General features: G+C 43.3%; 1 protein-coding gene across 1 annotated transcript in view; it reads left to right on the plus strand.

Moving 5' to 3' along the window:
- The first annotated feature begins 418 nt into the window (after positions 1-418).
- Positions 419-16,881, plus strand: part of LOC138656782 (uncharacterized) — a 45,832-nt gene continuing 29,369 nt past the window's right edge. The window contains exons 1-2 of the mRNA XM_069744028.1: positions 419-742; positions 1,901-1,977. Of these exons, the coding sequence (XP_069600129.1) occupies positions 480-742; positions 1,901-1,977 (340 nt within the window). The 5' untranslated portion in view covers positions 419-479. The remainder of the gene's footprint in view (positions 743-1,900; positions 1,978-16,881) is intronic.

Consider the following 16,881-nt stretch of genomic DNA (forward strand, 5'->3'; position numbering starts at 1 on the left):
CAACCGGATTCTCTCGGATGAGAGAAAATACGATCTTGTGACCCTAGCCTAATATACATCAATACAATGATATCGGATATATATACCTATGCACTTTTACTGTATGTAAATCCTACCATACGGTGTGGCATCGGTGCCTGGGAGCTTTAGGCTTAGTTTCTCTAGGATAGAACTCATATACTGTATAAGTAAGATTATTTAGAAGTGACTGGCATACTGTAAGATACCGGATTCTGCGCTCTATATTAGTCATTTCACATGGTAGAGAACGTTATTGTGTTCTGTGCTCACTTTGCATAGTAATTGATATGCAGTGCTTGCTCGGGTACACCTTTCACGTGGTGGTCACCGAGTAACGAGGGTCAAGTAGCGAGCAATATGAGTGTTGCTAAGCAACCATTAACAACAGAGCAGAGCCTGCTGAACGAGCGCAGAGTAGTGGAGGCGAGAACACTTCTTACTCTCTAGAACTCTTCATCATGACAATGGCAGGATATTCCCTATACCACAATGCCAACTTTCAGTCATTTGTTAGTCTAAATTACCAGCCTAGGCCTGCCAAGGAGAAATATGCTGAGATTAGAGTTGAAGCGCAGCTGCAGCACATCCGTGATGCCAGAAAGAAAGAGGAAAGTGCCACAGTATACGCTGGTGACTACCGGAGGAAGGAGCTGGATGAAAGCTGTCAATCATCGATGAGACCAAGCTCACCTACCCGGATGAACAAGCCTCACCCACCTGAGTAAGAATTATAGGCTGAGTATTATAGGCTGAACTGGATGGACAAATGTCTTTTTTCGGCCTTACTAACTATGTTACTATGTTACTATGTAATGTGTGTGAGGCGATGATGCGAGCTCTATGCTGGTGACTGTCTTGGGATATGGCCAATAATAATATTGGGTTCTCCAAAACGTATTCCTGACACACCATTTCCACCATAACCAGCTCCAAATTCCATAATAATTGTCACCGAACGTAGACACTGTATGGCCAAAAGTAATTTTAAGGGAATCAGTAGGATCAGCCCCCTAAGCCGTCTATATGGGCATGTGGCATGTAGGGCATAGGAAGCTGGATATAATGAGATCTTGATACCTGTAATCCGATGTCTTATTTCAGCCTAATCTGCTGGAAAATTGTGTGACAAAAAACTGGTAACAGATATTACACCTGTTTATTTCTCTGCACATTGCTGGCTACAAATCTGCTTGTTATGACAGGGAGTTTATAACTGTTTTATCTGTCGTTTGCTGAGCTCCTCTCAACTGATTTATGACCACACATCACATGCAAAGAAAGTTGAACGTTTATGTAATCAAAAATTAGCACATAAAAGCTCAGAAAAAGATAGATAAGAGAGTTACAAACTCTCTTTCAGAATGAGCTCCCTGATTAATTCTTATTTTACTTATTCTGCATCCAGCAAGGGACCGTACATCACCGAGGCTATGGAACGCAAATTTTGCCAAATTTTTTATGAAACCTAATTGTAAAAAATATGTTAGTCCAAAATACAAGCATAGAAGTAGAAAAAAGGAAAAACAGTTGCCCCAAAGGGCAAATGGGAGCAGTTAGGCTCCCATTGCCTAACTGCGGGGAGCCGGCTGTCAATCAGCGTGATGCCAGCAGTCTTGCCCCTTACACAGAGCAGACTGGAAGAATGAGAGCTGCTATTTTGACTAAGAGCAGCTAAATCACCAGCAGGAGCGGTCGGTGACTGCTCTGAGCTGGCACCAGGTAGGACAGTTAGGTAGTTGCCTCTTTTACCAACTACATGCATGTTAGCTTTTATGCCCACAGAAAACCCTGTCATGATGAAGATCTGTCAGTGATAATACTAGTAGCAGATTATAATCTAATAAAACATGTGATCATGATTTTTTAATGTCTTTTACAGGGTATTCTTATTTACGACACTACATAACATCCCAGGTCATTACAACTGTAAGAAAAACATCTCTTTGGAAGAAAAAGGTAATTGTATTCAGGAAATGATGACTACAAAGAAACCCATCATATTTCATGCACATTAGCTAACTTCATCCATCCCACCAAAAAATTTAGAGATATATTCTCTAAGTACCTTATAGTCTATGGGCTAATTGTTTGGTATGTCATGAATCCTTTTTTTCACTACAGGGGATCACTCAGGCGTTTATGCCAATGAAAGTCTGCATTGCATACGTTTGTATCCAATGTTTATATCTATAGTGTTTGAAGATGTATTTCATGTATACATTGTTTTAAACAAAATATGTAAATGGGTTTTTATATATTACTTTGGTATACAGTAATATGACTAGCGATTAGTGATGAGCGAGTGTGCCCGTTACTCGAGATTTCTGAGCATGGTCAGGTAACATAGTAACATAGTTAGTAAGGCCGAAAAAAGACATTTGTCCATCCAGTTCAGCCTATATTCCATCATAATAAATCCCCAGATCTACGTCCTTCTACAGAACCTAATTGTATGATACAATATTGTTCTGCTCCAGGAAGACATCCAGGCCTCTCTTGAACCCCTCGACTGAGTTCGCCATCACCACCTCCTCAGGCAAGCAATTCCAGATTCTCACTGCCCTAACAGGCAGTTAGGTGTTCTCCAAGTATCTTGAGCGTGCTTGTATATTATGCTGGTGTCCCACAGCTACATGATTTGTGGCTGTTGGGCAATCCATGCATGTGCAAAAACAAAAAAAAACAGGATTCATAAAAAATAACCTTTAATGACATGTACTACTAAAAACTCTAATCATTAAAACACAACAGCAGAAATGTGCCTATATGATCCTAGAGCGACACTAAGCTTTGTCCTACCTGGCAGCGGGGGTTGGCACCCTAAATTACGCTTGGCGCCCCCACTCCACGGCGGCTCGCCCTCAGAATCCCTAGAGATCCCTACAATGCAGGAAGCCTAGAACGACCTAATATGTGCCTAACGGACAAACCCTACCTGACAGTGGAGGTTGGCACCCTACTTTGAAACGGTTGGCGCCCCTACTCAGCGTCGACTTACCCTAGGATCCCTCAAAAATCCCTACAATGGAGATAAAGAATAGAAAAATGTCCCAATACACCCTGATAACCACAAGAAGAAAATAAAGAAATAAAAAAATGTGAAACAAAAACCTAACAAACCAACAAAATAGTATAATGTAATAGAGAGATCAGTATATCACAGATTGGGCTTCGATCGACAAAGTCAGATATGCCCAGCTGATAGAGGGTATATCAGGATGCAATAAATAAATCTCACATCATCAAAATAAGAAAAGATGATAACAAGTATCCAATAGGGGGACACATTTATATCTTAAAGTCAATCAGTAGACAATTATGTTGCCGAGACACGATCGTCTCTAACAAATCAGGCAATATACACATGTATAGATCTTAGACAAATTGCCCAGAACGCCCCCTCATATGGACACAAAAAAGGCTATTACATCAATCTCCAATCATACAACTACAAACGGCAATAATAAAGTGCAAAGTGCCAAATTGATCCTACACCCCTTAATAGAGGGTATAGAACCGATAATTACAGCAGCGTTGTCATCACAAAATGCACCGTACCAACTTAAACTTAACCCTCAATAATAGAGGGTACGGAACCAATAGTCACAGCAGCATAGTAATTCAGTGATTAGCACAGTAAGATCAAGGATACTCATCTGTGAGCAGCGGCACAAAATCCCGACATCAGGGTAACGCCGTAGGAGATGATGATGAGGAGATGAGAAAAACAGCACTCGATCAATATCTTATCCCCAAAACAATGCCCGACGTGTTTCCCCCCCCCCCCATTGTTACAAGGGGGTTCATCAGGGGTCAGCAGCACGTGTAGTCTGAGCTGTGATGATTTGTGGCTGTTGGGCAATCCATGCATGTGTACAGGTTGTCTGTTTTTTAGGGAATCCCCACATGCACTCAGGCTGTCTAGCAGCCGCAAATCATGCAGATGCGGCGGCACAAACATAATCTATGAGCATGCCCAAAATACTCGGAGAGCATCCGAGCATGCTCGTAAATCCAGAGTAACGAGCACACTCGCTCATCACTACTAGCGATGAGTGAACCCAAACAGTAAAGTTTGGGGTCCATATGTAACACCTACTGTTCTGGCACGAAACCCCAAACACGAAGTTCTCCAAGAAGTCCATTTTACTATTCGGGTTCATCACCCTGAAAATCGGGTGTTTCCCACACTGACATCTGGATGACAGAGTGAGAAACACCGGTGGCTCTGATAGACTGTAAAATCACTACCGCCGGTCAGAGAGCTACAGTTTCCACGCTGTAAGATGACAGTGTGAGCCAGCAGCTGTGATTGGCAGTTATAAGGTTACCTTTGGTTACATGCTTTGGCTGATGAGATAGTACTACTCCTATCAGCCTACACCTGCTGTTGCTGAAAAGAGCAAGAGAAGGCACTGCTGATGGGAATATTCATCAGCTGGTGCGTGTGCTAAAAAATAAATAATGATACAAAAAAAATTACATGGGGTCTCTTCTATTTTTGATAACCAGAGCAGGCAAAACTGGCAGCTGTGGGCTGCAAACCTCAGCTGCCAGCTTTATCATAGCTGGTTGTCAAGAACAGAGGGGTCCCCACACTGTTTTTTAAAACTATTTAAATAAGTAATTTTTAAAAATTACATGGGGTCCCCCGCATTTTTGACAACCAGCTAAGCTAAAGCTGACAGCTGGGGCTGGTATTCTCAGGCTGGTAAGGGGCCATGTATATTACCCCCAGCCTAAAAATAGCAGCCTGCAGCCACCGCAGAAAACATGCATCTACTAGATTTGCCAATTCTGGCTCTTTGCCCTGCTCTTCCCACTTGACCTGGTGCGGTGGCAAGTGGGGTAATCGTTGTGGAGTTGATGCCAGCTGTTTTATGGCCGCTGACATCAAGTCCACAGGTTAGTAATGGAGAGCTGTCTATAATACACCCCATTACTAAACCCATAGTTAGATTGTAAAAAAGAAACAGTACTTTACTTGAAAGAAAAACACATGCTCCTTTATTTGAAATAAAAAAAAAACACAGTTTTACTCACCTTATGCCTCATCCATTGAAGCCCTTGTCACCTGTAAAAATAAATAAATAAAAAACAAACAACCATATCACTCACCTGTCTAAAGCAAAGATTAGCAAGACAGCGCCTTTTCTGGGGCAGCTGCACGGCTGCTATTTTTAGGCTAGGGGGTGAAATATCCATGGCCCCCAACTGTCTGCTTTAGCTTTTCTGGTTGTCGTAAATGAGGGAATCCACAACGTCTTTTCTTTTAAATAATTTATTTTAATAATTTTAAAAAACAGAGGGACCCCTCTATTCCTGATAATCACTGTCATCTGATAGCATGAGAACCACAGCTCTGTGACAAGTGGCAATGATCTTACCGCAGATCAGAGCCTGGGTTTGCCATGCTGTTATGCAGATGACAGCATTGCAAACAACAGATGTTCTGGCTACCCATTCATCTGAATGTGATTTGGGTACCTTTCTGGTTCTTGTACCAAAGCCAAAATATTTTTAGATGTTCGGCTGAACCTGCCAGACCCGAACATCCACAGGTTTGCCCATCACTAAAAACGACTTACGGTATATTCATATCATGCTATTAAAATCAGAATTAAACTTGTCTATGGCTCATTGACAGACCTAGCATCAACTGCGTGAGAATTGAATTAATCTATATCCAATTTGACTCTAATAGCTCTCTTATTGTAAAGTTAGCATATTTTAGGTGTAGCACATGTGTAGCATGTGAATTTATCGAGACTGGGAAAGAATTCAACAATGACATTACCAATGAAACTTTCCAAGTGAAAGATTTCATAAATTGTGAAACTAAGGGGATTATTTATCAGGCAACTTGCAGATGCCGTAAATCATATGTTGGAAAAAAACAACTAGGGAATTTGGGAGAAGGGTAGGGGAACACTTGGGGGGACATTTGCAATGAGAGGGACACACCACTGGTGAAACATGTCAATGGTCATCATGGTCATCATGGGAGGGGGGATATCAAAATGATCAAATCCATGGGCATTGACAAAATTAAACCATTAGTTAGAGGAGGAGACTTTGACAGGATGGTGTTGCAGAGGGAGTCTTGATGGATCTTCCATTTGGACACACAAAAACCACATGGTCTGAATGAACAACTTAGTTATAGTTGCTTCCTCTAAGAGAATCCATTCATAGTGGAAACGGCTTTATAAGGGACACATGGGTTCCACAACCTCATAAAACTTGATGTCCCCCTCACACTTCGCTTTAAAGAATATCTCCCCCTTCCAACTGTAGTAGTCTTTATACAAAAATTCAATAAGTCCCTCCAATATTTCTCCTGCCACCCCTCCTTCTTCCTTCCCTATATTTGAACGTATCCTGATCTTGTCCTTATATATTTTTGCAAATGTATTGATATTAGGGGCATTGTATACATGAAACCAGTCAATTAAAATGGATTTATATATGCAAAATAGAAACCAAAATATGGGCAAAAATTAAAAGTGCTTGACATTAGACTGTCGTTGATACGATTTTTAAGGGTTGTCCCTATATAATATCCAACAGTAATCTGCCATTGTTGAGTCATTCCAAAAACCCTGGTAGCGATGTTCCATTACTTTCATGTCCTGGTGAAACCGCTCGCCTTGTTCATCGCTTACATCCCCAAGATTTTGAGGGAAGAAATCTAAATGTGAATGCAAAAAGTGCATTTTCAGAGACATGCGACACCCAAGGCACTGGTATGCATTTAGCAGTTCCTCAACACCTTCAACATATTCTGGAGATTTTTTTTCCTAAGAAGTTTTCACAAATCCACTTGAAGCTATTCCAAGATCTCAATTCCTTATCATTTAGAATTCCTTCGAACACATCATCTCTCATAAGCTCTCTGATCTGAGGAACAACAAATACCCCTTCCTTCAGTTTTGCTGGTGAAATGCTGGAGAATTTCTGTGAAATGTACTGGAACCCTTGTGAATTTGTCTTTGCCATGGCTTTCACAAAGTTTTTAACCAATCCCAACTTTATATGTAGTAGAGGAAGAAAGATCTTTGTTCCTCTATGTCGCTGTTACTACTGCTAGCACCAATTGTGGGCATTGCTGCAGGGTGTCAGCTGTCACATACTGCTGACACCCACACGCGCTCACTGCGGCCGCACACCATGAGACTGCGGTGATCACGGCGCCGTACTAGTACTACTGCTGGCACAAATGCAGTTCCCGCATACTAGTACGGCGCATGTCGCGAAGGGGTTTATCATGAGTGATTGAACATGCTTGGCCTTTTGTTGTAAAAGAACCACACACATAGCAGAATCTGTTCAGATTGATGCACTGTCGGGGCATTTTTCTCCTTTAAATCAGATCAAACAGTAAGTTCAGTTCAATGGTGGTGGCAAACTCAAAAAAAAATGCGATGAGCCGACCGACTATGTGTAAATATTTCCCCAGAGATGACAGAGGCAGCTTGTATTTAGAACTGATTTTACTGGAGGTAATCAGGTAGATAACTATATACAGTTGTGAGGTAAATGGGTCGTCAGCCTATTCCTTACAGATGAACATTTGGAGACAGACAGATTCTCAGTGTGACATTGGCTGCTTTCAGGTTCTCTCTCTGTGGAGACCCTCACTCAGTTACACCTCAGTGGCTGAGCTGTTTTCTTCCCTCTTAGGCGACTTGCCCTCCCAGAAATGCAGTGAAAATCCTCTCACAATGGCGGCTGTTCACTGCCTTCCCTTCTATCTCACTGTGGCAGGGCTCAGATTCCTGTAGAGGCCTGTCTCCTGTCAGAGTCTCACATACCAGTCCTTGCTGCCATCACCATCCTTTTCTGACTAACTTAAACCTTACCACCTCATAACAGTTAGCTCCTCCCCATAACATGTGACTTTCTAAGGAGCAGTCGTTGGTTGACTGTCAATACTCCTCCGATAAAACTCACTAAAACCTTTACTGATGTTGTCCCTGTAAGAAAATTCACAACTAAGTAAGACAAGCAAAGACATGGGAATCTAATATATAAAGCTGAATGTGTGTGTGTGTGTGTATGTGTGTCCGGGATTGGCATCTGCACCGTCGCAGCTACAGCCACAAAATTTTGCACAGTCACACGTCTGGACCCCGAGAGCGTCATAGGCTATGTTGTGAGGCGAAATTTTAACCCCGCGTGTTACAATTCACCAAACAATTTTGCCCCTATCTACATAATGGGGAAAAAGTGAAAGGGAAAGTGTTGGAGACAAATTGACAGCTGCCAGATGTGAACAAGGGGGACTTAAAGAATGGGAGCGATGGCGCCAAAGAGTATATACCGTACAGTTGCTAAGGTGGGGCCCCGACATGGGATACTCAGCACACACGGGGATATGAACACACACACACAAAATGCGCCACACACTACCACGCGCTTGAACACATATACCACCCTCAGCACACATTTCACCACACATACACCAACCTCGCCACATAAAAGTTGAAACACAAAAGTCGCCACTCAAAACTAGCCATGCACAAAATTCACCACATGCAAAACTCGCCACATGCAAAACTAGGCTCACGCAAAACTCACCTCATCGAAAACTCGCCACATGCAAACTTGCACACGCGGAAAAATTGCCACATGCACAAAAGTTGCAACACATGCAAAAGTTGCCTCACATAAAACTCGCCACACGCAAAACTCGCCATGCACAAAACTTGCTGCACACAACTTGCTACACTAACCTGTCACATGCAACTTGACACACAAATAGTTGCTACACACGTCGCCACACAAAACTCCTCTCACAAAAGTCGCTACATGCATGTCGCCACACGCAACTCAACACACACAACTTGACACATGAAACTCGCCCTAAAACACAAGTCTGGTATTATGCTTCAAAAAAAAATCTGATTAATAAGCAAACATTTAGGAAATACGGCAGCTGTCAGTCACATAACCTGTCTATTATGTGTATGTGTGAGCTAATATATACTGCCGGGGGGGAGGGCTTCCTGTTGGCTGGGGATTTATCAGGCTAGCAATAGCAACCAATCACAGCTCAGCTTCTATTTTGCTACAGTTAATTAGTCTGAGCTCTGATTGGTTAATATAGGCAACAAAGGACATTCTCAGTATTAAAAAGCTTGTACTATACAAAGGTGAGATGACATACAGGTATATACTATATACAGGAGGAGATGACATACAGGTATATACTATATACAGGAGCAGATGAGATACAGGTATATAATATATACAGGAGGAGATGACACACAGGTATATACTATATACAGGAGGAGATGACATACAGGTATATACTATATACAGGAGGAGATGACATACAGGTATATACTATATACAGGAAGAGATGACATACAAGTATATACTATATACAGGAGGAGATGACATACAGGTATATAGTATATACAGGGGAGATGACATACAGGTATATACTATATAAAGGGGAGATGACATACAGGTACAGTGGGGCAAAAAAGTATTTAGTCAGTCAGCAATAGTGCAAGTTCCACCACTTAAAAAGATGAGAGGCGTCTGTAATTTACATCATAGGTAGACCTCAACTATGGGAGACAAACTGAGAAAAAAAAATCCAGAAAATCACATTGTCTGTTTTTTTAACATTTTATTTGCATATTATGGTGGAAAATAAGTATTTGGTCAGAAACAAAATTTCATCTCAATACTTTGTAATATATCCTTTGTTGGCAATGACAGAGGTCAAACGTTTTCTGTAAGTCTTCATAAGGTTGCCACACACTGTTGTTGGTATGTTGGCCCATTCCTCCATGCAGATCTCCTCTAGAGCAGTGATGTTTTTGGCTTTTCGCTTGGAAACACGGACTTTCAACTCCCTCCAAAGGTTTTCTATAGGGTTGAGATCTGGAGACTGGCTAGGCCACTCCAGGACCTTGAAATGCTTCTTACGAAGCCACTCCTTCGTTGCCCTGGCGGTGTGCTTTGGATCATTGTCATGTTGAAAGACCCAGCCACGTTTCATCTTCAATGCCCTTGCTGATGGAAGGAGGTTTGCACTCAAAATCTCACGATACATGGCCCCATTCATTCTTTCATGTACCCGGATCAGTCGTCCTGGCCCCTTTGCAGAGAAACAGCCCCAAAGCATGATGTTTCCACCACCATGCTTTACAGTAGGTATGGTGTTTGATGGATGCAACTCGGTATTCTTTTTCCTCCAAACACGACAAGTTGTGTTTCTACCAAACAGTTCCAGTTTGGTTTCATCAGACCATAGGACATTCTCCCAAAACTCCTCTGGATCATCCAAATGCTCTCTAGCAAACTTCAGACGGGCCCGGACATGTACTGGCTTAAGCAGTGGGACACGTCTGGCACTGCAGGATCTGAGTCCATGGTGACGTAGTGTGTTACTTATGATAGGCCTTGTTACATTGGTCCCAGCTCTCTGCAGTTCACTCACTAGGTCCCCCCGCGTGGTTCTGGGATTTTTGCTCACCGTTCTTGTGATCATTCTGACCCCACGGGGTGGGATTTTGCGTGGAGCCCCAGATCAAGGGAGATTATCAGTGGTCTTGTGTTGTGAATTCTGTTGTCGAACTCCCTCCTGTGGTCATGAATGGTACTTCGGCGAGTTCTGTCCATGGACTCCCTCTGGTGGCTGTGAGTGAAGGTGCTGCTTCTGAGGTTCCTTACACAGGTGACGTGGTTTATCCTTTGGTTGGCTGCTCTATTTAACTCCACTCAGATCGTTACTCCATGCCAGCTGTCAATGTTCCTGCATTGGTTCAGTTCGCTCCTGGATCTTTCTGGTGACCTGTCTTCTCCAGCAGAAGCTAAGTTCCTGATAGTTATTATTTGTTCATTGTTTCCTTGTCCAGCTGGTTATCATGATTTTGTCTTGCTAGCTGGAAGCTCTGGGATGCAGAGTGGCACCTCCGCACCGTGAGTCGGTGCGGAGGTCTTTTTTGCACACTCTGCGTGGTCTTTTGTAGTTTTTGTGCTGACCGCAAAGATACCTTTCCTATCCTGTGTTTGTTTAGTAAGTCTGGCCTCCCTTTGCTGAAACCTGTTTCATTTCTGCGTTTGTGACTTTCATCTTTACTCACAGTCAATATATGTGGGGGGCTGCCTTTTCCTTTGGGGAATTTCTCTGAGGCAAGGTAGGCTATTTTTCTATCTCTAGGGCTAGCTAGCTCTTAGGCTGTGAAGAAGCGTCTAGGGAGAGTCAGGAACGCTCCATGGCTATTTCTAGTGTGTGTGATAGGATTAGGGCTTGCGGTCAGCAGAGCTCCCACATCCCAGAGCTTGTCCTGTGTGAGTTTAACTATCAGGTCGTGCCGGGTGCTCCTAACCACCAGGTCCATAACAGTACAGCTGGCCCAAAGTTCTGAGACCATTTTTTTTCTTTGCACTGTGTTTTGCCTTTCTTTTCCCCTAAACCTTTGGGTGGTTCAGGACACAGGTGTAGATATGGACATTCAAGGTCTGTCCTCTTGTGTGGATCATCTCACTGCAAGGGTACAAAACATTCAAGATTTTGTGGTTCAGAATCCTATGTTAGAGCCCAGAATTCCTATTCCTGATTTATTTTCTGGGGATAGATCTAAGTTCTTGAATTTAAAAAATAATTGTAAACTGTTTCTAGGTTTGAAATCCCGCTCCTCTGGTGACCCCGTTCAACAAGTAAAAATCATTATTTCTTTGTTGCGTGGTGACCCTCAAGACTGGGCATTTTCCCTTGCGCCAGGAGATCCTGCATTGCGTGATGTTGATGCTTTTTTTCTGGCACTTGGATTGCTTTATGATGAACCAAATTCAGTGGATCAGGCAGAGAAAATCTTGCTGGCTTTGTGTCAGGGTCAGGATAAAGCAGAGGTTTACTGTCAGAAGTTAGAAAGTGGTCTGTGCTTACTCAGTGGAATGAGTGTGCCCTGGCGGCAATTTTCAGAAAGGGTCTTTCTGAAGCCCTTAAGAACGTCATGGTGGGATTTCCCACACCTGCTGGTCTGAATGAGTCTATGTCCTTGGCCATTCAGATCGATCGGCGCTTGCGTGAGCGCAAAGCTGTGCACCATCTGGCGGTATTCTCTGAGCATAGGCCTGAGCCTATGCAGTGTGATAGGACTTTGACCAGAGCTGAACGGCAAGAACACAGACGTTGGAATGGGCTGTGTTTTTACTGTGGTGAATCCACTCATGCTATCTCCGCTAGGTTCGCTAGGTCTGCCACCATTGGTACGGTACAGTCTAAATTTCTTTTGTCCGTTACTCTGATTTGCTCTCTGTTGTCCTATTCTGTTATGGCATTTGTGGATTCAGGCGCTGCCCTGAATTTGATGGACTTGGAGTTTGCCAGGCGCTGTGGTTTTTTCTTGGAGCCCTTGCAGTATCCTATTCCATTGAGAGGAATTGATGCTACGCCTTTGGCCAAGAATAAGCCTCAGTACTGGACTCAATTGACCATGTGCATGGCTCCTGCACATCAGGAGGATATTCGCTTTTTGGTGTTGCATAATCTGCATGATGTGGTCGTTTTGGGGTTGCCATGGCTACAGGTCCATAATCCAGTGTTGGATTGGAAATCTATGTCTGTCCGGCTGGGGTTGTCAGGGGGTACATGGTGATGTTCCATTGTTGTCAATTTCCCCTTCCACTCCTTCTGAAGTCCCTGAGTTTTTATCAGATTATCGGGATGTATTTGAAGAGCCCAAATCCGGTGCCCTACCTCCTCATAGGGATTGCGATTGTGCTATTAATTTGATTCCTGGTAGTAAGTTTCCTAAGGGCCGTCTATTTAATTTATCTGTGCCAGAGTACGCCGCTATGCGGAGTTATGTAAAGGAATCCTTGGAGAAGGGTCATATTCGCCCGTCGTCGTCACCATTGGGAACAGGGTTCTTTTTTGTGGCCAAGAAGGATGGCTCTTTGAGACCTTGTATTGATTACCGCCTTCTTAATAAGATCACAGTCAAATTTCAGTATCCTTTGCCGCTGCGGTCTGATTTGTTTGCTCGGATTAAGGGGGCTAGTTGGTTCACCAAGATAGATCTTCGAGGGGCGTATAATCTTGTCCGAATTAAACAGGGCGATGAATGGAAAACAGCATTTAATACGCCCGAGGGCCATTTTGAGTACCTGGTTATGCCATTCGGGCTTTCTAATGCTCCATCTGTGTTTCAGTCCTTTATGCATGACATCTTCCGAGAGTACCTGGATAGATTCATGATTGTATATTTGGATGATATTTTGGTCTTTTCGGATGATTGGGAGTCTCATGTGAAGCAGGTCAGAATGGTGTTCCAGGTCCTTCGTGCGAATTCCTTGTTTGTGAAGGGGTCAAAGTGTCTCTTTGGAGTTCAGAAGGTTTCATTTTTGGGTTTCATTTTTTCCCCTTCTACTGTCGAGATGGACCCTGTTAAAGTTCAGGCCATTTATGATTGGACTCAGCCGACATCTGTGAAGAGCCTGCAGAAGTTCCTGGGCTTTGCTAATTTTTACAGTCGCTTCATCGCTAATTTTTCTAGTATTGCTAAACCGTTGACTGATTTGACCAAGAAAGGTGCTGATGTGGTCAATTGGTCCTCTGCGGCTGTAGAGGCTTTTCAGGAGTTGAAGCGTCGTTTTTCTTCTGCCCCTGTGTTGTGCCAGCCAGATGTTTCGCTCCCGTTTCAGGTCGAGGTTGATGCTTCTGAGATTGGAGCACGGGCTGTTTTGTCGCAAAGAAGTTCTGATTGCTCGGTGATGAAACCATGTGCCTTCTTTTCTAGAAAATTCTTGCCTGCTGAGCGCAATTATGATGTGGGCAATCGAGAGATGTTGGCCATGAAGTGGGCATTCGAGGAGTGGCGACATTGGCTTGAAGGAGCTAAACATCACGTGGTGGTCTTGACGGATCACAAGAATTTGACTTATCTCGAGTCTGCCAAACGGTTGAATCCTAGACAGGCTCGATGGTCGCTCTTTTTCTCCCGTTTTGATTTTGTGGTTTCATACCTTCCGGGATCTAAGAATGTGAAGGCTGATGCCCTGTCACGGAGTTTTGTGCCTGATTCTCCGGGTGTTCCGGAGCTGGCGGGTATTCTTAAAAGAGGGGGTAATTTTGTCTGCCATCTCCCCTGATTTGCGGCGCGTGCTGCAGAAGTTTCAGGCTGATAGACCTGACCGTTGTCCTACGGAGAAACTGTTTGTCCCTGATAGATGGACTAGTAGAGTTATCTCTGAGGTTCATTGTTCGGTGTTGGCTGGTCATCCTGGAATCTTTGGTACGAGATTTGGTGGCTAGATCCTTTTGGTGGCCTTCTTTGTCACGGGATGTGCGTTCTTTTGTGCAGTCCTGTGGGACTTGTGCTCGGGCTAAGCCCTGCTGTTCTCGTGCCAGTGGGTTGCTTTTGCCCTTGCCGGTCCCGAAGAGGCCCTGGACGCATATTTCCATGGACTTTATTTCTGAGCTCCCTGTTTCTCAAAGGATGTCGGTCATTTGGGTGGTTTGTGATCGCTTCTCTAAGATGGTCCATTTGGTACCCTTGTCTAATTTACCTTCCTCCTCTGATTTGGTGCCATTGTTTTTCCAGCATGTGGTTCGTTTGCATGGCATTCCAGAGAACATCGTCTCGGACAGAGGTTTCCAGTTTGTTTCGAGGTTTTGGCGGTCCTTTTGTGCTAAGATGGGCATTGATTTGTCTTTTTCTTCGGCTTTCCATCCTCAGACTAATGGCCAAACCGAATGAACTAATCAGACTTTGGAAACATATCTGAGATGATCTAGTTCGTGCCTTTCATTTGGCTCATCCTGATCGGCGACCCCTCCTCAAGGGGGGGGTACTGTTGTGAATTCTGTTGTCGAACTCCCTCCTGTGGTCATGAATGGTACTTCGGCGTGTTCTGTCCATGGACTCCCTCTGGTGGCTGTGAGTGAAGCTGCTGCTTCTGAGGTTCCTTACACAGGTGACATGGTTTATCCTTTGGTTGGCTGCTCTATTTAGCTCCACTCAGATCGTTACTCCATGCCAGCTGTCAATGTTCCTGCATTGGTTCAGTTCGCTCCTGGATCTTTCTGGTGACCTGTCTTCTCCAGCAGAAGCTAAGTTCCTGATAGTTATTATTTGTTCATTGTTTCCTTGTCCAGCTGGTTATCATGATTTTGTCTTGCTAGCTGGAAGCTCTGGGATGCAGAGTGGCACCTCCGCACCGTGAGTCGGTGCGGAGGTCTTTTTTGCACACTCTGCGTGGTCTTTTGTAGTTTTTGTGCTGACCGCAAAGATACCTTTCCTATCCTGTGTCTGTTTAGTAAGTCTGGCCTCCCTTTGCTGAAACCTGTTTCATTTCTGCGTTTGTGACTTTCATCTTTACTCACAGTCAATATATGTGGGGGGGCTGCCTTTTCCTTTGGGGAATTTCTCTGAGGCAAGGTAGGCTATATTTTCTATCTCTAGGGCTAGCTAGCTCTTAGGCTGTGAAGAGGCGTATAGGGAGAGTCAGGAACGCTCCACGGCTATTTCTAGTGTGTGTGATAGGATTAGGGCTTGCGGTCATCAGAGCTCCCACATCCCAGAGCTTGTCCTGTGTGAGTTTAACTATCAGGTCGTGCCGGGTGCTCCTACCTACCAGGTCCATAACAGTCTTGTATGTCTTCCATTTTCTAATTATTGCTCCCATTGTTGATTTCTTCACTCCAAGCTGGTTGGCTATTGCAGATTCAGTCTTCCCAGCCTGGTGCAGGGCTACAATTTTGTTTCTGGTGTCCTTTGACAGCTCTTTGGTCTTCACCATAGTGGAGTTTGGAGTCAGACTGTTTGAGGGTGTGCACAGGTGTATTTTTATACTGATAACAAGTTTAAACAGGTGCCATTACTACAGGTAATGAGTGGAGGAAAGAGGAGACTCTTAAAGAAGAAGTTACAGGTCTGTGAGAGCCAGAAATCTTGATTGTTTGTTTCTGACCAAATACTTATTTTCCACCATAATATGCAAAAAAAATGATAAAAAAACAGACAATGTGATTTTCTGGATTTTTTTTCTCAGTTTGTCTCCCATAGTTGCGGTCTACCTATGATGTAAATTACAGACGCCTCTCATCTTTTTAAGTGGTGGAACTTGCACTATTGCTGACTGACTAAATACTTTTTTGCCCCACTGTATATACTATATACAGGTATATACTATATACAGGAGGAGATGACACACAGGTATATACTATATACAGGGGAGATGACATACAGGTATATACTATATAAAGGGGAGATGACATACAGGTATATACTATATACAGGAGGAGATGACACACAGGTATATACTATTTACAGGGGAGATGACATACAGGTATATACTATATAAAGGGGAGATGACATACAGGTATATACTATATACAGGAGGAGATGACACACAGGTATATAGTATATACAGGGGAGATGACACATCCATATACTATATACAGGAGGAGATAACATACAGGTATGTACTATATAAAGGGGAGATGACATACAGGTATATACTATATACAGGAGGAGATGACACACAGGTATATACTATATACAGGAGGAAATGACACAGGTATATACTATATACAGGGGAGATGACATACAGGTATATACTATATACAGGAGGAGATGACATACAGGTATATACTATACACAGGAGGAGATGACACACAGGTATATACTATATACAGGAGGAAATGACACACAGGTATATACTACATACAGGGGAGATGACATACAGGTATATACTTTATACAGGAGGAGATAGCATACAGGAATATACTATTTACAGGGGAGTTGACATACAGGTATATACTATATACAGGAGGAGATGACATACAGGTATATACTATTTACAGGGGAGATGGAATACAGGTATATACTATAT

This window comes from Ranitomeya imitator, chromosome 1 (genome assembly GCF_032444005.1).
Source record: "Ranitomeya imitator isolate aRanImi1 chromosome 1, aRanImi1.pri, whole genome shotgun sequence".
Lineage (NCBI taxonomy): Eukaryota > Metazoa > Chordata > Amphibia > Anura > Dendrobatidae > Ranitomeya > Ranitomeya imitator.